General features: G+C 38.3%; 1 protein-coding gene across 2 annotated transcripts in view; it reads right to left on the bottom strand.

Moving 5' to 3' along the window:
* Positions 1–23,107, bottom strand: part of PREX2 (phosphatidylinositol-3,4,5-trisphosphate dependent Rac exchange factor 2) — a 290,803-nt gene that overhangs the window by 177,914 nt on the left and 89,782 nt on the right. For both annotated transcript variants that reach the window (XM_025394082.1, XM_025394083.1), the window contains exons 9-11: positions 15,247–15,396; positions 12,472–12,616; positions 7,661–7,761 (exon numbers count right to left, since the gene is read on the bottom strand). In XM_025394082.1, coding sequence (XP_025249867.1) covers positions 7,661–7,761; positions 12,472–12,616; positions 15,247–15,396 — 396 coding nt within the window. The remainder of the gene's footprint in view (positions 1–7,660; positions 7,762–12,471; positions 12,617–15,246; positions 15,397–23,107) is intronic.

The raw sequence follows: 23,107 nt of genomic DNA, 5'->3' as shown, positions 1-23,107 counted from the left end.
GGGGTTGCAATACTAGTCTCTGATAAAACAGACTTTAAACCATCAAAGATCAAAAGAGACAAAGAAGGCCATTACATAATGGTAAAGGGATCAATTCAACAGGAAGAGCTAACTATCCTAAATATATATGCACCCAATACAGGAGCACCCAGATTCATAAAGCAAGTCCTTAGAGACTTACAAAGAGACTTAGACTCCCATACAATAATAATGGGAGACTTCAACACTCCACTGTCAACATTAGACAGATCAACGAGACAGAAAGTTAACAAGGATATCCAGGAATTGAACTCATCTCTGCAGCAAGCAGACCTAATAGACATCTATAGAACTCTCCACCCCAAATCAACAGAATATACATTCTTCTCAGCACCACATCATACTTACTCCAAAATTGACCACGTAATTGGAAGTAAAGCACTCCTCAGCAAATGTACAAGAACAGAAATTATAACAAACTGTCTCTCAGACCACAGTGCCATCAAACTAGAACTCAGGACTAAGAAACTCAATCAAAACCGCTCAACTAGATGGAAACTGAACAACCTGCTCCTGAATGACTACTGGGTACATCACGAAATGAAGGCAGAAATAAAGATGTTCTTTGAAACCAATGAGAACAAAGATACAACATACCAGAATCTCTGGGACACATTTAAAGCAGTGTGTAGAGGGAAATTTATAGCACTAAATGCCCACAAGAGAAAGCAGGAAAGATCTAAAATTGACACTCTAACATCGCAATTAAAAGAACTAGAGAAGCAAGAGCAAACACATTCGAAAGCTAGCAGAAGGCTAGAAATAACTAAGATCAGAGCAGAACTGAAGGAGATAGAGACACAAAAAACCCTCCAAAAAATCAATGAATCCAGGAGTTGGTTTTTTGAAAAGATCAACAAAATTGACAGACCACTAGCAAGACTAATAAAGAAGAAAAGAGAGAAGAATCAAATCGACGCAATTAAAAATGAAAAAGGGGATATCACCACCGACCCCACAGAAATACAAACTACCATCAGAGAATACTATAAACACCTCTACGCAAATAAACTGGAAAATCTAGAAGAAATGGATAATTTCCTGGACACTTACACTCTTCCAAGACTAAACCAGGAAGAAGTTGAATCCCTGAATAGACCAATAGCAGGCTCTGAAATTGAGGCAACAATTAATAGCCTACCAACCAAAAAAAGTCCAGGACCAGATGGATTCACAGCTGAATTCTACCAGAGGTACAAGGAGGAGTTGGTACCATTCCTTCTGAAACTATTCCAATCAATAGAAAAAGAGGGAATCCTCCCTAACTCATTTTATGAGGCCAACATCATCCTGATACCAAAGCCTGGCAGAGATACAACAAAAAATCCCTGATGAACATCGATGCAAATATCCTCAATAAAATACTGGCAAACCGGATTCAGCAGCACATCAAAAAGCTTATCCACCATGATCAAGTGGGCTTCATCCCTGGGATGCAAGGCTGGTTCAACATTCGCAAATCAATAAACATAATCCAGCATATAAACAGAACCAAAGACAAGAACCACATGATTATCTCAATAGATGCAGAAAAGGCTTTTGACAAAATTCAACAGCCCTTCATGCTAAAAACGCTCAATAAATTCGGTATTGATGGAACGTACCTCAAAATAATAAGAGCTATTTATGACAAACCCACAGCCAATATCATACTGAATGGGCAAAAACTGGAAAAATTCCCTTTGAAAACTGGCACAAGACAGGGATGCCCTCTCTCACCACTCCTATTCAACATAGTGTTGGAAGTTCTGGCTAGGGCAATCAGGCAAGAGAAAGAAATCAAGGGTATTTCTTTTCAGTTAGGAAAAGAAGAAATCAAATTGTCCCTCTTTGCAGATGACATGATTTTATATTTAGAAAACCCCATTGTCTCAGCCCAAAATCTCCTTAAGCTGATAAGCAACTTCAGCAAAGTCTCAAGATACAAAATTAATGTGCAAAAATCACAAGCATTCTTATACACCAGTAACAGACAAACAGAGAGCCAAATCAGGAATGAACTTCCATTCACAATTGCTTCCAAGAGAATAAAATACCTAGGAATCCAACTTACAAGGGATGTAAAGGACCTCTTCAAGGAGAACTACAAACCACTGCTCAGTGAAATAAAAGAGGACACAAACAAATGGAAGAACATACCATGCTCATGGATAGGAAGAATTAATATCGTGAAAATGGCCATACTGCCCAAGGTTATTTATAGATTCAATGCCATCCCCATCAAGCTACCAATTACTTTCTTCACAGAATTGGAAAAAACTGCTTTAAAGTTCATATGGAACCAAAAAAGAGCCCGCATCTCCAAGACAATCCTAAGTCAAAAGAACAAAGCTGGAGGCATCACGCTACCTGACTTCAAACTATACTACAAGGCTACAGTAACCAAAACAGCATGGTACTGGTACCAAAACAGAGAGATAGACCAATGGAACAGAACAGAGTCCTCAGAAATAATACCACACATCTACAGCCATCTGATCTTTGACAAACCTGAGAGAAACAAGAAATGGGGAAAGGATTCCCTATTTAATAAATGGTGCTGGGAAAATTGGCTAGCCATAAGTAGAAAGCTGAAACTGGATCCTTTCCTTACTCCTTATACAAAAATTAATTCAAGATGGATTAGAGACTTAAATGTTAGACCTAATACCATAAAAATCCTAGAGGAAAACCTAGGTAGTACCATTCAGGACATAGGCATGGGCAAAGACTTCATGTCTAAAACACCAAAAGCAACAGCAGCAAAAGCCAAAATTGACAAATGGGATCTCATTAAACTAAAGAGCTTCTGCACAGCAAAAGAAACTACCATCAGAGTGAACAGGCAACCTACAGAATGGGAGAAAATTTTTGCAATCTACTCACCTGACAAAGGGCTAATATCCAGAACCTACAAAGAACTCAAACAAATTTACAAGAAAAAAACAAACAACCCCATCAAAAAGTGGGCAATGGATATGAACAGACATTTCTCAAAAGAAGACATTCATACAGCCAACAGACACATGAAAAAATGCTCATCATCACTGGCCATCAGAGAAATGCAAATCAAAACCACAATGAGATACCATCTCACACCAATTAGAATGGCGATCATTAAAAAGTCGGGAAACAACAGGTGCTGGAGAGGATGTGGAGAAATAGGAACACTTTTACACTGTTGGTGGGATTGTAAACTAGTTCAACCATTATGGAAAACAGTATGGCGATTCCTCAAGGATCTAGAACTAGATGTACCATATGACCCAGCCATCCCATTACTGGGGATATACCCAAAGGATTATAAATTATGCTGCTATAAAGACACATGCACACGTATGTTTATTGCGGCACTATTCACAATAGCAAAGACTTGGAATCAACCCAAATGTCCATCAGTGACAGATTGGATTAAGAAAATGTGGCACATATACACCATGGAATACTATGCAGCCATAAAAAAGGATGAGTTTGTGTCCTTTGTAGGGACATGGATGCAGCTGGAAACCATCATTCTTAGCAAACTATCACAAGAACAGAAAACCAAACACCGCATGTTCTCACTCATAGGTGGGAACTGAACAATGAGATCACTTGGACTCAGGAAGGGGAACATCACACACCGGGGCCTATCATGGGGAGTGGGGAGCGGGGAGGGATTGCATTGGGATTTATACCTGATGTAAATGACGAGGTGATGGGTGCAGCACACCAACATGGCACAAGTACACATATGTAACAAACCTGCACGTTATGCACATGTACCCTACAACTTAAAGTATAATAATAATAAATAAATTAAAAAAAAAAAAAAAAAGACCTCATCTCTACAAATTAAAAAAAAAAAAAAAAAAAATTATCCGGGCATGGTGGCATGCACCTGTGGTCCCACCTACTCACAAAGCTAAGGCAGGAGGATCGCTTGAGCCCAGGAGGTTGAGGCTACAGTGATCCATGATCACTGTACTTATCACTCTGAAATTATTATGTTGTTTTACTTGTGTCTTTGTTTATTACCTCTTTATCTCCCTATACCTTCCCTGGCCTCCAATATACTCTAGCCTGCGCAACAGAGCAAGACCCTTCCCCCAATCCCCCAAAAGAGTGTTTTACCCTTTTTGCAACATAATTTATGCACTTACATGTTTATATAATTGAATTAATAATAATTGTGTTTAAAAACTAACCAGCCTACAAAATGTATTTAATTATCAGCTCTCAGGAGATTGTATGAGCCAACTTCAGCACACCATGGGATATAACAAATATTAATAAATGAGGTCTCTGTTCTCACATAACCATTCCTACTGCAAAGAGTAGCACCAGACAAGATACATATTGTCAGCATACCACAAAGAAAGCATACGCGGCCTCAACCCTAGAGTTCCTGCTATAGCAAGGCTTTGCTGATGGCGAAGTTCTCAGTCATATTTGCAATGTGAATAATAGCAGTAATAGTCAACTTCTTTTTTGCTTGCTCTCTTTAAAACAGATGGTTCATTCAACTCTATTTTAGGAATTCTATTTTCACCAAAATGCAGCTGGAACTACATACTAATGATACTAGTACATTTGGCTCATATCTCTTTATTCTAATAGAATTATTCTACTAATGTGAAATTGCATAATATGTTCTCTCACCCCTAGTTTGCATGTCAACATGAACCAGCAACCTCTATTTCTTAGTAGTTTAAGTCTGTCATTTCACTCTGTCCATCAAGAAACGCAGCTGCTCTCACACTTCCTTCTAGAAAGGCAAAAATATGCTAGGATACAATGGGAGAAGTCATTTTTGCAGGAAATGTTGGGAAGAAAAACTAGCTGGTTTTCCACTGGCTAACACTAGCTACTGTAACAAACAAACCTCCCTAATATAGTGACTTAAGTTGTAGAAGCTAATTTTTCATTGAGGTAAAATCCAATCAGTGGTGGAGGATGAGGGATGGTGCTCTCCTCATGCAGGGTCTGGGGTCTGACAGAGGCTCAGCCATCCTTAATGCATGGCTCCCAGGATCACCTTGTGTTTTGTGTTTTTTTAATAGCCTGTACACTTCCCTTGTGCATCACTTTTGTGTACATGTCCTTGGCTGCAACTCAATTTCACGGCCTCCCCTTGACTGCAAGGAAAACTAAGAAATGCAATGTATGCACACCCACAAAAAATAAAAGCTAAACCAATTTGGTAGACAACTACTCAATTTCTGCAACTGAGGCACAGTTCCCAGGACAATATGAGATCTATTCAATCCTATTAAAGACAGGGCAATTATTATATATGCTTGTTAGCATTTTACGATGTTAATATATAATAGTCATAATGTTATTTTTACTTTTAAATTTTTAAAGGATGCTTTTAGCCTACCAGATGCTAAAAGCAGCCATATAATGCTTTTAGATGTTTTAATGATGCTAATGAAACAAGCACAAAATCATATACAATCTATAAGTATCATCTGTTCACTCAAAATATAATCATTCATTCAGCCAATATTTATTGAGCACCTGTATGGGATGGGAATGCCAGGCATTTGCTATATAATAACAAATGAAGCTCTTGTTCAGATAGTGTTTATATTTTTATTGGAGGCCAGGGAAGGGATAGGGTGATAAAGATGTAATAAACAAAGACACAAGTAAAACAACATAATAATTTCAGAGTGATAAGTACATAAAGAAAGATTTCAAAGTAAAAAAAAAATAGGACATTGGAATCACAGGACAGGATGGTCTAAAAGTCAAAGGGTCATGGAAGACACGAGTCGTGAATACAAGGATTTTTGTCTTTTCATTCACAGCTCTGTCTCTATCACTTAGAAAGGCTCCTGGCATATATTAGGGATTAATAAGTAACTGTTGAATGAGAAGAGCAAAAGCTAAGGTCCTAAATAGGAAGTCATCTTGGAGTGTTGAAGAAAGAGACAGAAGGTCAGGGTGGCCACCGTGCAACAAGTTAGGTACAATGCGAGGTATCAAGCTCTGAGAGGAAGTCAGGGGCCCTATCACATCGGATCTTGTAGGTCATGGTAAGAAGTTTAGGGCATGTAATAGGTCTGAACTTTTCTTTAAGTTTGATCGTAAGCAATTAGATGGTTATAAACAGAGGGATGCTTTGATCATATCCCCGTTTTAAAAGGTCTCTTTAGCTGTGACCTGGAGAGTGTACTATGGGAGTGGAGAACAAAAGTGGAAGCAAAGGAGGAGATGACGTTGACTGGAAAGAAGGTAGGGACGCTGAAAGGGAGATAATTCATTGTTTAGGGACTTATTTTGGTAGTAGAGTTCACAGGGCTTGACGGTATGAGGGAGAGAAAGGAATTAAAGATGACTCCTGGCTGGGTGGATGGTGGTACCAACATGTAGGCAACACCTAGTGTGATAAGGAAAGATGGGAAAGATCTGGTTTGTTTGCACAGCATCTAAGAAAGGAAATGAACATCAAAATACCATAGCCAAACATCCATATTTATTAATAATTCCCTTTTTCTCCTCCCCCACAATTTACCTTAGAAATTCTTTAAGCCTTTGTCCTGAGTCCCATCAACACTGCTTTCTTGGTTTTTGTCTGTTTGTTCATTGTCAGTGTTACCAGGAGTCTAGTACTCCCTTGAAATGATTCCAAATATGTCTCTCACCTTATTTCTATCCTGAGCTTCACCCCAAATTCTCAATCTCTTGCTGGCCACTCCCCACTGGCTATCTGACCCAGTCCATAGCAAAGCCTGCATCTTCTCTTTCAACTCTGTTCCTCCTCCTGAATTAGTTATCTCAGTCGTTCAGAGAAGAAGGCTCAGAATACTCTAGTCTCTCTCTTCATTCTTCATCACCCGCATCCAAAGAGTTATAAAATATGGTATTTTAGCTTTGCCAGAATCTCCCCATGAGTTTTTTCATGCCCATGGATGCAGACCTGCTAAAGCCCTTGTACTGCCACCCCTGGGTGCAGCAGGGCCCCCGGAGGGGCCTGGTGCTTTACAGTCTTGAACCTCTCCACTTCAGGCTCCATGCTGCTGCATCTCATAGCTGTGGACCCAAGTTCTGATCATGGCTCTCCTTAAAAGCATTCATCAGCTCCTGGCCCCCTTCAGAATAAGCCCAAATGCCACAGCAGACTTCAGATCTTCTGGAATCCAGGCTCTGCCTGCCTTTTTGCCACACCTCCCCTCGCCAGTATGTTCATCCATGCACCCACATGAGGCTCTGTGCTGGTCCCCAAAGAAGCCACCACAAACTCACCCACCACTGTGCTGGAGTGCTGTTATTTCCTCCAGGTGGAATGCCCCGCTGCCCTGCAGTCCCTGGCAGAGTCCTATTCATTCTGCAATGCCCAGCATCACTGTCATGTCCTGTCCTCCAGGAAGCACTCCCAAATCCTCTAATTACTATAGAAGTAACCATGCCTTCCTCCACAATCCCACTTCTCTAACACTTGCCTGTATTGAAGCTCTTCATTTTAAGGTTAACAAAGATAGCCCTATAAACCCACACTCCCTGAAACACTGTTCTACACATATTAGGTACTGAAAATGTTGTTGAAAACAATAAGCATCCTATAATGTGGGGAATTTTAGGCTAAACTGATGAATGGGATTAAGATACATATGGTGAATAAATGTATTAAACAAGTAATTAATAAAGTAATTACCATGGTGAATGATTCCATTTTCTAATAATGCTTGTCCCAAGTGCACACCTTCCTCAGGCCTGTGAATCTCTCCAATTTCCAACAGCCATGACACAAATTCGCTGCAACAGAAAGCCAGTGAAAAAGCTAAATGGTTAATTTTTTCCCCAGCAAGTCTTTCCATACCATCCAGTCATGAAGCAACGATGAAAGGAATCTCAAAATATAAAGGAATATTTGCAATACATTTCAACAGATTATTTTTTCACATATGTGAGGCCTACAGCCATTTAAGTTGAACTCTATTCTAGAAAACCCATGCCTGTACATTCAGACATTACTACACTATACTTAGTTTTAAACTGTTCAACTTGTTGAGGCCTCTAATAAACACAAAGTGGAAATTTTAGAGTAGCTTTAATTAAAAGGTTAGCATTAACATAAAGGCAAATGTGGGACTAAAGGATTGCAACAGATCCTAAAGACAGCTAAAGTCAGAACTGAATAGAGTAGTAACAACTTAATATAAAGAGGTAAGCTGTCTTTAATGTGGTTCCCAGGCGCAGAGAACCAGTGAGTTTAAAGATCCAGGAAGGAAGAACAAAACAAAACCGCATGTACCGTGTGATAGGTAGGATTCTACAGAAATCCTCTCACTGTCCTCCTACCATACCAAGATTCCCTCCCCTTGGTTTTTCAATTAAATTCTAATCTAGGTACTGCTCTGAAGGGACTTTTGCATATGTAATTAAAACCCCAAGTCAGTAGACTTTAAAATATGTAAATTATCCCAGTGGGCCTGATTCAGGGAGTGGAACCCTTTGAAGCAGAGTTTTCTGAGGCTAGTGGCATGAGAGGAAGTCAGAGAAATTAAAAGCATTAGAAAGATTCAATGTGCCACTGCCAGCTCTGAAGATGGAGAGGACCTGGTACCAAGATACGCAGCCTGCAGAAGCTGAGAGCAACCCTTGGCTGACAGCAAGGAAACAAGGACTTTATTTTTGCAGCCTCAAGGAGCTGAATCCTGACAACCACCTGAGTAGGCTTGGAAGGGAACTTTTCCCCAGAGCCTCAAGATAAGAGCCCCGTCTGGCCAGCACCTTGATTTTGGGGTCATGAAACCCTAAGCAGAGAACCCACTTGAGCGCTCTTGGACTTCTGACTGATGTTGTTTTAAGCTGCTAAGTATGTGTTCATTTGTTATACAGCAATAGAAAACTAATGTACACCAAAAGACATATAAAAGTTTTACTACATTGTTTTGAAAATGTGAAATTACTTGGTAAATTCATTATTGTATCTCATCTGTCATCCATAAGGAATACTGTAGCACAGAACCATCCATCAGAACTGTCTACCACACACTGCTGCGGCTGTGAAGGCCACAGTGGATTATAGGTTACATCTGTCACCACTGCAGGGCAGCCCCAGGCATCACAGATAATAAGGATGATGTTTTGTATCACTTAGGAGAGCCTCAGCTATATAGCGATTAAAAAAAAAAAAATGGTCCCATGGTATCATTAAGGGAACACTAAATACAGAGACATTTTACAAATAAAAAATATTATGTTGCTCATGTTTTAAAAGTCTAACATTTGAACTTTTATATAAAAGATTGAATTTGTTGTAGACTGGCTTTCTTTTTTTGGTTAGAGAAACAAAGCTATGGACTGCATCAGGAAATTATTTCTTCATTAATTTCATAAACAAAAGCAAGAAAAATGACTAATGTCAAATAATTGAGGGATATAAAATTCTAAAAATGGGTTGTCTAGACTACAAAAATAAGGCAGAAAAAGTTAAAAAAAATTTATTCTTTTATTAAATAAGAACCATTCAAAACCATTGCTTTTCTATTGCTGCATAACAAATTCAAAAGAAAAATATAAGAAAAGGTGAAACAAAGTGTAGCAGTTAATATCATGTACTTTGCCATAAGACCATGGGGACTCAAATCCTGTTTCTGTTTCCACTACCTGCATGACCATGAGTTCATGAATTTAGCTCTTTAAACCTCAGCTTCTTCATTATTAACATAGAGATAATATTAAGAATGTCGTGCCAGGTACAGTGGCTCATGCCTGCAATCCCAGCATTTTGGGAGGCCGAGGCAGGTGGATCATTTGAGGTCAGGAGTTCGAGACTAGTCTGACCAATATGGTGAAATCCTGTCTATACTAAAATTAAAAAAAATTAGCCAGGTGTGGTGGCATGCACCTGTAATCCCAGCTACTCGGGAGGCTGAGGCTGGAGAATCACTTGAACCCGGGAGGCAGTTTGCAGTGAGCCAAGATCATGCCACTGCACTCCAGCCTGGGTGACACAGTGAGACTCCACCTCAAAAAAAAAAAAAAAAAAAAAAAAAAGAATGTCAATGTCATAGTACAGCCAAAGGATTAAATGAGATGACAGATGTCAGGAACTCAGCATGGGGCCTGGCACATAGTGAGCTTTACTAACTCAGTGGTTGACAAGTGGGTTGAGATGGTTGTTATGTAGCTAAGGCATAATTCTCTAGTCTGATGGCACTAGATTCCTGAAAATGTCCAATTACAATGAGGGAAAGAGCCACTTTAAATATTGCTATAAACTGGAAACATTTTTAAGAGTGAGAGGTCAAGAGTAAAGGAACCCAATGAGTGGCTTTATCATTGGCCCTACTGAGGGAATGGGGAAATTCCATCAACACTCTGCTAAAGGACAATGATCCACGCAGAAATGATCTCAAACTTGCACTGTAAGCAGCAGTAGTGTGCTGTTATGGAAAAGGCCACAATAACCTAACATTTACTGAGTCTCTCCTACCTATCAGGTGCTCTGGGAGAAGCTTCATATAGCATCACAATGAACTTGCACTATTCCCATAGGACACAGCGTGAGTGAAGGGTTAGCAAAATCTATTCTTCTTCAATAAGAACAAATTTGGCCCTGGGCTAACTTTCTATAATAGCTATGCTCCCCTAGACACCTGATGAAGGTAGTGTGTCAACTGCTAAACTAGGCAGCATTGCAATGGTAAAAATGACCCCTGGTGGCTAATTTGCATACCTATAAAAACCTAGTGGGAAGCCATAACTTGAAGTCACTCTCTTGCAAGTGGGCATATCCCAGTGAGGACCCTGAAAGTTATGCCCATGGGGTGGGTACAAGAGATAGTGTTGCTTTGCTGCACAGGGCTTCTATGCCAAGATAAACTCACATCTTCTCTTTCCCTTGCACGAGAGCTACTACCACCTAAGGGGTACCTACAAGCAACAGTATAGCTCACTGGCAGATGTGTAGCCTGCTGGGAGGATTACTCTCAGGGAAGAAGAAAGCCAGACGCTGCTCTGCAGGCAGAGGTTTTCCTGGCCTATAGATTTCTGAGTTGGGGGTTGGGAAGTGTATTAGCTCTTTTTCACACTGCTGTAAAGAACTTCCCTGAGACTGGGTGTATTAGTCCATTCTCACACTGCTATAAATAAATACCCAAGATTGGGTAATTTGTAAAGAAAAGTCATTTAATTGATTCACAGTTCTGCATGGCTGGGAAAGCTTCAGGACACTTACAGTCATGGCAGAAGGGGATGCAGGCACACCTTACATGGCAGCAGGTGAGAGAAGGCAAGTGAAGGAGGAAGAACCCTTTATAAAACCATCAGATGTCATGAGAACTCACTCACTATCATGAGAACAGCATGGGGGAAACCACCCCCATGATCCCATCACTTCCCACTAGATGCCTCCCCTGGCATGTGGAGATTACAACTTGGATTATAACTCAAGATGAGATTTGGGTGGGGACACAGCCAAATCATATGAGGGAGGCAGAAGTAGCCTATGATTATGTTGTGTGTTCCCATTGCTGGTTAAAAAGACATCCTACTGAGCACTGTAGGTAAACTCTACCATCATCTCCACATTTTCAGAGCAAATGGAAACTTAACCATCCCAAATCACACAACAAATTGGTGGTACTACTAGGAGCTGAATAGATAAGTTTGATGACAGTCTAGACTGTAAACTACCACTCCAGCCTACTTTATAAACTTGGGCATTGGTATTCACTAACAATATGCAATTGTTAAGCTCCCTGATCCATAGTTTCTATATCTTCAAAAAAGTATAAAGGTATTTAACTCCTACCTAAGTATGTATTCCAGCATTAGAAATAATATATAGGAAGAAGTCAGCACAGAGGCTGGCCTAAAAAGAGCTACTTGAAGGCAGCTAACCTTCTTTCTGGCCCTGCACTTATTAACCCAGTCAAGGAATCCCACTTTATGCTGTCCAAAGGAACCAAACAACACTCAGTCACTCTGCTCTAATCTAAAAACCAAAGTGACCTCTCTGCCTATTGCTCACTGCCTGTCTCTTCACATGACCCACATTTTCAGACTCTTCACCCACACCCTTTATCCTGAGTCCAGCTGCCTAAATTCTAAATTAACTGGTAGTTCAGACTGTCTCTTATCTTCTCTGTCTTTCTGATTCTGACTTTCAGGCCCTATACACATATCCGTGCCCAACCAGTCATCCTGTCCCCTGCAGGCAAACCTATCTGCCTATCACTCCTTGCCTGGACCCAACCTCCCTTTCCCCTGGGATCATGACATATCAGAAATCTGAGAAGTCATGAATGAATGGACAGATGCCTTAAGTTTCCTGGTCATGATCCTGGCTCTCTGTCCATTCCTTCATCCTGCTACAGCCCAGGAAATGGCAACTGTAAAGAAGTTTTCAGAAATGCCAAAGGGAATATTTTTAAAGGAAAACTAATTGAAGGAAAGTTAACAGGTGAGATAATGAGAATGTAAAAGAAAGTCATGCACCCAAGCTCCCAACCCTACCTTCCAAGAAAGCATTTAGGGAACGTAGTCAGTTTTCTTTTTCTGTCTTTGATCAGATTTCCTTGTCTGCACATCATTTTATAAAGTTTCTCACCCTGTTCAGAGATCATTACCCAGGTATCTTGCTCCATTCCTAATTTTAAACCTATCAAAAATGAGAGAAAGGAGAGGTAACTGAAAATTCTCTTCATTCATTCATTCAGTTGTACCTTCATTAAGCAAGCATTTGTTGTAGGTCTACCATGTGCTGGGGGTTGTGGATACAGACCCCTGTATAATAGTGCCCTGGTGTTCAAGAAGCTCAGGGGCTAGGGAGACCTGCAAGGCAGGGCTTCCAGGATATATGTCACCTTCATGCAAATTGTGCCCCAAAGGCATAAAGCTTTAGCCAGAGGAATAAGAAGAGCAGCTGAGTCTCAGCCTCCATTGAGTCCTGGACCAGGCACCCTTGCTCAGGTTTAGATCAGCAGAACTGGACAGAGTAGTCATAGAGACAGTTCTGGTGGGGGAAAAAAAAAAAGTGATATAATGGAGGCATATTCAGGCTACCTCACCTCTCCCTGAGAAATGTTAAGAAAGGTTTCACAGAAGGGACCTGTCTTGAATGCACAGGTATGAATGGGGGTTTCTAGAGAAAGCAGAGCTAACTCATTTGAAGCAACATGGAGGTCCAGAGCTATGGGTTGTAAGAGAAAAGACAGGAGATGGGCTGGTAGGATAGCCAAGATCCTTGCTCAACCTGCAGTTTCAATTTGTTTCATTCCTTAGGTATTAGGCACGCAGCTAAGTGTTTTAACCAGTGGGAGGAGCAAGGTAGGGTAGTGCGGGAAAGAAAGTTGTGTTGCTTTGGAAACAAAGCTCAGAGGACAGTATGGGGAACAAACTGAAGAGGGAAATATTTAAAAAGAGGGACACTGTTAGGAGAAACCTCAAAAGTTCAAGGAAGTTCAACTCACTGCGAATAAGGATAGGGGCCATAGGGCAAAGAGGATGAAGTTGAGAAATAGTTAGGAGGCGCTATTGATAAGATATTGGTTAAATGTGGGCATGGAATAAAAAGAAGAAATCAGATGCCTTCCGGGCTTCTGACGAGAGTGACTGAATGGATGCAGGGAGGTCTATTGGGCAAAGGCATCCAAGTAACCAGGAATTCGGTGGGTACCGAGTATGCATAGTGTAGACATTCAGGTGGGAGTCCAGGACTCAGGTGAAAACATGAGCATGCCCAGGGGAGAGGGCAAGGCTGGACATAAAGTTTAACAAATCGGCAGTGTATAAGTGGAAGTTAATCTGATGGGAACAGATAATCAAGACGAGGAATCTAGTTAGAGAAAAACAGTGCCAAGCTAAAATCCTAGGAACACTGGCGCTTAATCAGGACTGATGAGGAGCTGTTGCAGAAGAAGGAGAAATACTTGTATTATTTTTAGTCGTCTAGCTGCAAAATTTCCTACCAGACCTTTATTTTTGACAATGCTGGAGCCATTAACATCTGTCTTTATTCAAAAATAATACCTTAAGAATGGAGTCTAATAAAGATAAATATAAAGATAAAGATCATAAGCAGTTTTAGAGAATGTGCTTTTTCTCTTGTTTGGGGGTTTTTATTTTTTATTTTTATTTATTTATTTTTTGTCTTGGGTGAATCATAGTCACACTTAAAAAAACAAAAAAGGTTCAACTTGATTGAAAGCTTGATTCACCTTTTAACTATTTGTTTGCTATTTGAATTCACTGCTACATTCAACAAAACTTAGAGTAAGTCACATATTCATAAACTTTGTTTTAAAATTTTCTATCTGGTTCTTCATCCAGGATCAACAAAAGGAGTATTTGAAAACGCTTTGGAAATTCTATAAGTATGTACCATGAATATTTCAATCAAGGTAGCAACCTTGCATATTCTTCAGGGGAAAACATCTGAAGACGGAAGAAAGAGTTCTTTGTGTTCTGAAATTTCATTACCAATGAGGTGTTTTATTATTGGGTCTCCAGAAGTAATCAACAATGTCATGCTTCTTAATTAAGAAATCAGTTGTTAATTAGTAGAAATACAAGCATTTCTATTTCTGAGCTGAATTATAGAAATATGCCTTTTTGCAGATAAACTTCACACTGGTGAATATAGCCAGGCCAAATTCCTTTTGCAAATTTTTCTAAAAGCATAACACAAATTCGAGATAGGCCTCCTCATATGAACAAACAACTAATTGGGTTACATTGTATTATATTCATAGACCTAACAATTTTTAAAAGTTTGTATAAATCCAGAGTGCTTTAATCTATAATTAGGAATCTAACATATTAGGTCTAAGAAATTTTAATGTTCTGTTAAGTATACAGAGAACAATTGGAAGCTTTACAACACTGCATTATGTTACTGAAGCTTGTCACTTAAAGAAAAATTTGGTAATGCTGCTTTAGAAATACCAATAATAAAATGAAAAGAAAATTGAACAAATTTTCTATTTTAAAAAACTATTTAAAAGACACTACCAGCCATAACATAATTATTTTGCTAACTATATAACTATTACATAACAATTTTGTAAGTATCAAATAAGTCTTTTATCAAATAAGTATGAGGCTCACGTCACATAGTATTAGGTTGGTGCAGAAGTAATTGCTTTCAATGTCAAAACCGCAATAATTTTTGCACCAACCCAACAAGCAACCATCATATACCTTTCTACTTTCTCATGATTTCCCATTATCTACTCCTATGCTAAGTTAGAATCTTCGCTAACTATAATAGTGCCCAATTCATACACCCACCTTTCCGCCGTTCTCTTTCTTTCAAAATAGCTTCAAACCATTCATGCTTCTCTTCAGGTGTTTTTGCCATACAAACAAACCATTTATTTTTTGCTGTGTTATGTATCTTCCATCCATTAACAACAATGTGTCCACTGCTATGGAAATCAGCTGTAAATTAATGGGTAAAAGCAAATGAATAAAATGTAATACACAATATTATTATATCAACACTATCATTCAATACATAAAAGCTCCAAAACCACTGAATTGTTCAACATATCTTTGCTTTATATATGCATTTTGAAAAACATACACATTTAAAAATTTTAAGAATGCGTTTATATTGCAGGCAGTCAGTTCTTAATAATGGAACATTTCTAGCTTGCAGTGTTAATACATTACATGAAACTAAACACTACAAAAATAATTAGCACTAATATGCTCTATGCTAAAAAATATTGTCAAAGTTTCTAAAGTAATAAAAGAACAACATGCAAGGTATTTTCTTCTCAAACATTCAAGATGTCTATGTATTTTATCTTTCTAATATTTTTTTGAAATAGCATTCTAGGTTTCAGAGACAATTTATGTCCCACGGAACAATTTTCTATTATTTAATGAACTGCACACTAAGGATTGGCCAACGGAACACACTAAGAGTGTAATTACCTACAACTGCAATAAATGGAAACATACAAATGCCAAAGCATTATCACTGTACATGGTCGAGACATACACTCTTTAAACCCATTTCATTACATTTATGTCACATAAATAGAAACTTATGAAAAAATTGTTGAAGATAAATTTACATTTAATTGTCTTTTTTGATACCTCACCACAATTTTGGGTAAACTGTCATGCTGGGTTTGAAAATGTCAACAGCAAACTCTATACAGTAGTTCTCTGTCTAACGGCAGGTAGAGAATAGTGACATAACTTGCAAACGACCTTTACTGGCACGACAGTCCCTGCAAAGCAAAGATTCCAAGATGGAAAAACCTATGACAGAGGCCTGAGTCAGCACCTGTACCAATTAAAGTGACCCTTTTCATGTGTCTCTCCTGAAAGTCATTCAGCAGCAAAGGCCAGTGTTGAGGAGGTAAGCCATAACAAAGTTAAAGGTGGTTTAGAAAATGACTTTGTGGTACTTTGCTTGTTTTGTTCTTTTCTTTTCAGATGATCTATTTTATGAAGTTTTTGAGTAGAAACAAATGTGCTTGGCACTCATTCTCCCAAAATCTGGTTCCCATAGTCTTTTTCATTAACTCCAAAATCACTACACATTATATGAGGTCAGACTAATAATACCACAAATCCATTATCAAATGATGCTGTTCAGTCGTGGAGTATTTAAAGCTTCCAGATTACTTTTGAGTCAAAATAGGATGACATTAGACATTAGTCTGTATTTTCTATAGGTGCCATAATACATGAATAATCAGTAATGACTTCTGATAATATAGAGATTTAAACTGGCAGATCCTTCCCTCCCAAAAAATTACAAGCAATTTTTTAAAAGATTTTTTGTACTATTGTTACCTTCGTGTGTTTAATTCATGTTCCGATCCTACACAAAGTAAGAGAACTTCATAATTCATGTCAGATAAGTATTCATGAGCCTTAGTAGGAAAATAAGAATATTACTTCATAATTACAGTGCAATTCCTCCTTAATATCTATAAAAATAACCAGCTGAGAAATTATGATAAACTGGTGGGAAAAAATTCAGAAATTCTCAAATTCTACAAGTTTAGAACTGTCCCCCAACCCTGATCACTTGTAACCTAACAAGACCAGAATCACAAACAAGCCCAAGCTTTTTTTCAGGCTGTCTTCTCTCTATTAAGTCAGGCTATGATTAGCTAAGTGAACCTGGCACCTGCAGCTTAAAAGATCCCACATGGCCACTCAGGTTACTACACCTTTAACCATTACTCTAGATAAAGAAAACCACAGTAGCCAAATGCAGCCTACAGTCATAAACACTGGACTCACTCCAAAATGAACACAGTGTAGCCCTCCCACAGAGCACAGGGAACACACGTTCACATGCCAAAATCATCCGGGTCATGCTGCTGACACCACACAGGTGTACCCCAGGGCCAGCCATCTCTATAACAGGGGGTTTTCCTTCCTTTCTTTCCTGGAGTGAGTCTGGTCACTGGCCTCTACACACCCTGCTGGCCCTCCCTCAAATATTTTTCATCAGGCCACTTCTTAGCTCAAAAGCCACCCATTGGGTGTCTCACCACTGAATCAAGTCAGAACTACATGTAGACTTTGCTTTAAAGATTCTTCCCAAACTAACTCAACTCTGTCTAACTCCTTCTGTTTTCCACTCTGTTCTAATGCCTTCCCACCATGCTTTTCTCGTCTGCTGCTTTCCTGGTTGTCCTGTGAATACTTATGTATTCCCCAGGCTGAGTTTCTCATCAAGCTACCCCACACTCCTCTCTGCCTCACAGATTCTTACTCCTCTTGAAAGTGGACCCATCTCCTCCATGAAGCCTGGCATGACCAATTGAGCCTGTGCATACACATTTCTTTTGGAAAGCACATAATTCAACTCGGAATCAGATAAGTGAGCATGTGATTGATCACATGTGGCTACTGTCTCAATGTACAGAAACCAAGATCATTAGCTGACTGTAAAATCTACTAATATGGTTTGGGTCTGTGTTCCTGTGCAAATCTCATGTCAAATTGTAATCCCCAAAGTTGGAGCTGAAGCCTGGTGGGAGGAGATTGGATACTGGGGAAGAATTTCCCCTTTGGTGCTGTTCTCATGATAGTGAGTGAGTTATCGTGAGATCTGGTTGTTTAAAAGTGTACAGAACCTCCCCCACCCCTCTCTCATGCTCCGGCTAGGAAGACATGCCAGTTTCCCCTTCACTTCTCACCATGATTTTAAGTACGCTGAGGCCTCCCCAGCCACATGAACTATACAGCCCACAGAACCATCATCCAATTAATCCTCTTTTCTTTATAAATTACACAATCTCAGGCAGTTATAGCAGTGCAAGAATGGACTAATACATCCACTGTCTCAAATAACAGCTTAATTGCTGCACTAATATTTTAAAAGAACAGCTTGTGTCAAATAATTTTACGTGAAGAAATAATGTTCCTTTTTAAAGTTTATATGCTAGCTAATTTCTATCACACCAATTTTAAAAATCATAAGTAATTTTAAACATATATATGTACATACACTAACACACATATACAATTGAATATACACACCACAGGCCTCAAAATGTAGTATACATACTTCATAATAGCATCAAAATTACCAAATGTTATGCAAAATAAGCAATTGCTTCTCATTTTTTTCAAAAGCTACAGAGACATATAAATAGCTTCACAATTTTAATCATAGTACATTGTCCAATATCTTCATACTTCAAAATAAAAATTAAACTTATCCATAAAGAACACCCTCACTAAAGTCATTAAAAAGTCCAGCATTGCTTTGTACTTAGTCAGAATTTGGTTTAAAAAATTTAAGTGAAAGAATAAATAATTTAATAAATGGCAAACGCAGGAATTTCCAAGCTTCAATGGATCTAAAATGTTAATTTTATAGGAAGAATAGATTTTAAACTGCCATTCCTTAAATGTTGAATATCCAAATTCAACAGTCTTTAGTCACAGATTTCTTCCAAAAACAGAAAAATCCAAGGGACAGACCTGAACAAGTCACTAATTACTTGAAGCTATACAGTTTGCAAATTCCTTGCTCTTATTTCAGTACAGTTTCATATAATTAGATGGGATTTTTCCAAAACTGATACACTAAAAACCTCAGTGGACGTGCCAGTATTCTTTCAATAAATTTGCATTTCAATGAGATGGAAGATATCCAAGTATTATAAAAAGGTTAAGAAACAGAAGAAATTGCCAGACTATGTTATCGAAAACATCAAGAAACTGATGTCTAAATAATGTATTCAATCCTTGTCCTGGATATCAACACTGTGAATTCATAAATTTCTAAGGGAAACTTTCAAACTTGTAATTTGTTCATAAATATTTAACATTGAGAAAAAATTTTTGAATAAATTTCCAGCATCCCAGATAGCATATGATATTATTTTGGGCAAAAAAAAAAAAAAAAAGATTCTAATTGACTTTTCCTTTTAAAAATCTAAAAAGTAGTTCATCCCTTGACTTTTCTGAATTCCCAAATATATTCTGTTAAATTAATAACATTGAAAATCTATTTTTAAAAAACTATTATATTCTTATATTCTTTTCAACATTTGTTAAGCCATTGTTACTTTTTAATTAAGAACATATTCAATCCAGCTTACGCAACAATACTACAGTTGTGAAAGTAACTGGTTTATCTAGTCAGTAGACTGGTATGCAACAATAAATACTATTTTTGGTGATAAGGCATGAAGATAAAGATGATGATCATTAAGATAATACAGGTACTCGATTTAAGCGAAAAAGGATACAAAATTATAAAGTTCACATTTTCAAGCATTTTTAAATCTGTGCATGAAAAGGAAAATTGCAGGAAATATTTTGTATATAGTCTTATGTATTTGTCTTCGTATGACATTATTATCTAATGTTTTTGCCTTTATATTTTTCTGCAGTTTCCAAAGTTTCTTTAATAAGCACAATTTAATTTTATAAAAATAATGTATTCAATATATTAAAATAGTTTCAAGTATTTATATCTAAAGGGAGAGCTAAATTGTTTTAATTGACTTACTTTCAAAGAACACCTTAAGAATAAAAAAATTTCATCTTATCCAATTCAAATTTGACGAATGTATTGAAATCTATGGTATGCCCAACACTGAACTACAGACCACATTTTCTAAAGGTCAACATTCTCACCCTCTGTCCAACCATAGAAATAAACTGGTGCATAAGAGAGAATACTAATGATCTGGTACTACTTTCTGAATGGCTTTTCAGGCATGCACTATAAAAATTACCATGAAAATTAATTCCAGGAAGTTCAATAGCTTTCCTATTATTGCCTTTAAGCTGAATTTTCTTTAGAGCATCATGATCAAACTAGTAGTCCCAGAAAGAATCTTCAAAGAATTACTTAGATTCACTGAGAGTTGAAATCTGAAGAACGGTTGCATGGAAATTTGGCCACAGATGCAAGGGTCAACATCTGCCTTGAATATAGGAATTAATGAATAACATGGAAAGACTTAAATAAATATATATACAAATTTTTGCACTTTTGCACATCATACTATCATTTAAATTTCTTTCTATACTAAGATATAACTATGATATAAACTAAGTCATTAAGTATTATGAATAAAATTACAATAATATTATTTATCAAAAGATTCAAGATGTTTACATGTTGGCTGAAAACTTTACTCTCATCCCAAGTACAATTAATTTTTCTGCAAGTTTTGAGCTATATCAATGCAATTAGTCATCTGATAGAGCCTCTTCCTTAGAAAACTATTTTATTATACACACAGTATACAAAAATACTCAGTATTTGTATAATTCAAATGGAAGAAAAACTTTTCCATTCCATTTTCCATCACAAGTTCTAAGTGCTAGGCACAGTGGTACATGCCTGTAGTCTCAGCTACTGAGGCTGAGTTGAGAGAATCATGAGTTCAAGTCCAGCCAGGGCAAGATAATGAGACTCCTCACCACCACCCCATCTCAATTTAAGAAAAGGAAAAAATGTTCTAAGCATGCTTAAAAATATATATATGTGTGTGTGTGTGTGTGTGTGTGTGTGTGTGTGTGTGTATATATACACACACAATTCATCCATTTTATTATTTATAACTAAATATGGTATAGGTGTTTGTATTTTTCTTTTGGCAATGACAGATAAGCCTGATGGCATCTGTTTATCCCTCATTTAACTTATCCAGGGACCAAGTATGGGGGGCATAAGGACATTAATCAGCTCTGCTGAGATCCATCTGCGTCAGAGCTTCATGCGTAAAGTAAAAAATACAGCAGACTTAAAACCTGAGCTCATCAAAAAAGAAATGAAGATTCTATGCTGGAAATGACCAAAGAAACAACAAAGGGAGAAAGTTCATGCAGCGCCCAGATCATTTCTGGGTGCTACCAAACTCAATCTCTGTAGGCTGATGCCTTGTTCCCTCACTGCTCTCCACTTGGTCCCTCTCTATGTTACAAAGCATGTACATGGAAACCCAGCAAACTTAACTCTATCCCCAGCTCTGTTCTAGTCAGCTTGGTAAACATGGGCAGTTAGTTCTTAAACCTGGCCTCATTTCTATTATCTGAAATGTTAATGGGGTACATTAATTGATCATTAAGATCCTATCCCTCTTCAAAATTTCTATTATTCAATTTCCAGGTCTGAGACCCCCCAGAAACCTAGTGGATATATCCATGAGAAAACTAAATTTTCCTTGCAGGAAACTAGGGTATGGTATCCAGTTGCAGCCTGAAAATTATTTAAGTGACCTTGTAGCGACCAGGTACAGCCAAATTCCTGCTACATGTTGCTTATATATATTCAAGAAAAAGTAAAGAGGAGGAAAGCCCCAGTTGAATAATACAAAGTCTAATAAATGTCTTCATCTTATTTTAAAGAAAATCAAGCCTGCGAATTTGTGTCAAGAGGTTCCATCGGACAACTAACATGACAACTAAATATCCTGCAATGTCGTGTCTTTCTTCTAATTCAAACACAACAAGGTCTTAGGCCCTGTATTCCACAATGCTTTTGCCCTCAGAAACTGGGGACCTGTAGGCTGGATCTAACTAGCATCAACAGAACTTTTTGGTGGAATTGAATCCAAGGACCATTTGTGCAATTCAAGTCACCCTTCACAGGATCTCACTCTCTTACCATCCGCCCCAGATACACTGGAAGACAGCATTTTATGGCCATGCCTCCAAAGGTCCTGGGCTCTTACATCTCTTTATCTAGTTCTCCAGTTGCCCAAAAGCACAGTAATCATAGTAATCACTATCACAACTCAGTCAGACCACCAATGCAGATGACACTAATAGTGGCACTCACATCCCGGGGGGTGAAGGGAGAAAGTGGGACATAAGGGGTGGATATTCAATCTCTCAGGAAATAAGGCCAGGGGCTCTATGCCCATGGGAAAGCCTAAAAGTAGAAGAAAATAAAGGAAGTGCCTAAGCAACAGTGGGGAGGTGGTCCCATTATGGGTAATCAGGTCCAATAAAGAACAGAGTAGAAGTTCATAGTGTTCTTCTTTTACTATCTGACTTCCTCCCAACTCAGGTTCAAAGTTGGACATTTGGGGAGTCTCTTGAACATTAAGGTTACAGAGGCAAGATAACTCTTAGCATGTTAGACAGATAACTTTTCTAAATGTCACTATATAGTCTTCTTAGAAAGCACGGAATAAATTACTGCTACCTTGTAAAAAATAATGTGTACATCCTGCTATGGAAAGATAGCCAACTAGGTCCCATATGTTAGCATGGGAGTATCTGCAACTGCATTACAGTCTGTGGCATAGAAACGGATTTGAATTGGGACAGCTATCTGTGCCAACTGCCTGGCAACTTCACACCACCCCACAGTTAGCCACTGAGGAACCTCTCTACTGGATGAGCACAATAGCATGGCTCCGAAGCTGACTGTACAGTCTCAGGCACCACCTGAGTTTTGCTCATTGCATTCCTTTTTCCCCTTATCTACAGCAATCACAGTTCATTATTGCAAGTACTTGACAATTTATTCAGATGCTAACAACGGTATTGAGAAATTGCCTACAGGTGAGCATTTGAAATTCTGTGCTTCTGACAGATTATAAATATCCTTCTCCCCTCTGGGACCCCAGAGTGACAATGAAAGTATGTGAGAGGTGGAGGGAGTTGATCTGTGTCCCAATCCCATATGTATAACGAATAT

This window comes from Theropithecus gelada, chromosome 8, assembly GCF_003255815.1.
Source record: "Theropithecus gelada isolate Dixy chromosome 8, Tgel_1.0, whole genome shotgun sequence".
NCBI lineage: Eukaryota > Metazoa > Chordata > Mammalia > Primates > Cercopithecidae > Theropithecus > Theropithecus gelada.
The sequence above is the reverse complement of the archived record's forward strand: the minus strand, read 5'-3'. Positions and strand labels throughout refer to the sequence as shown.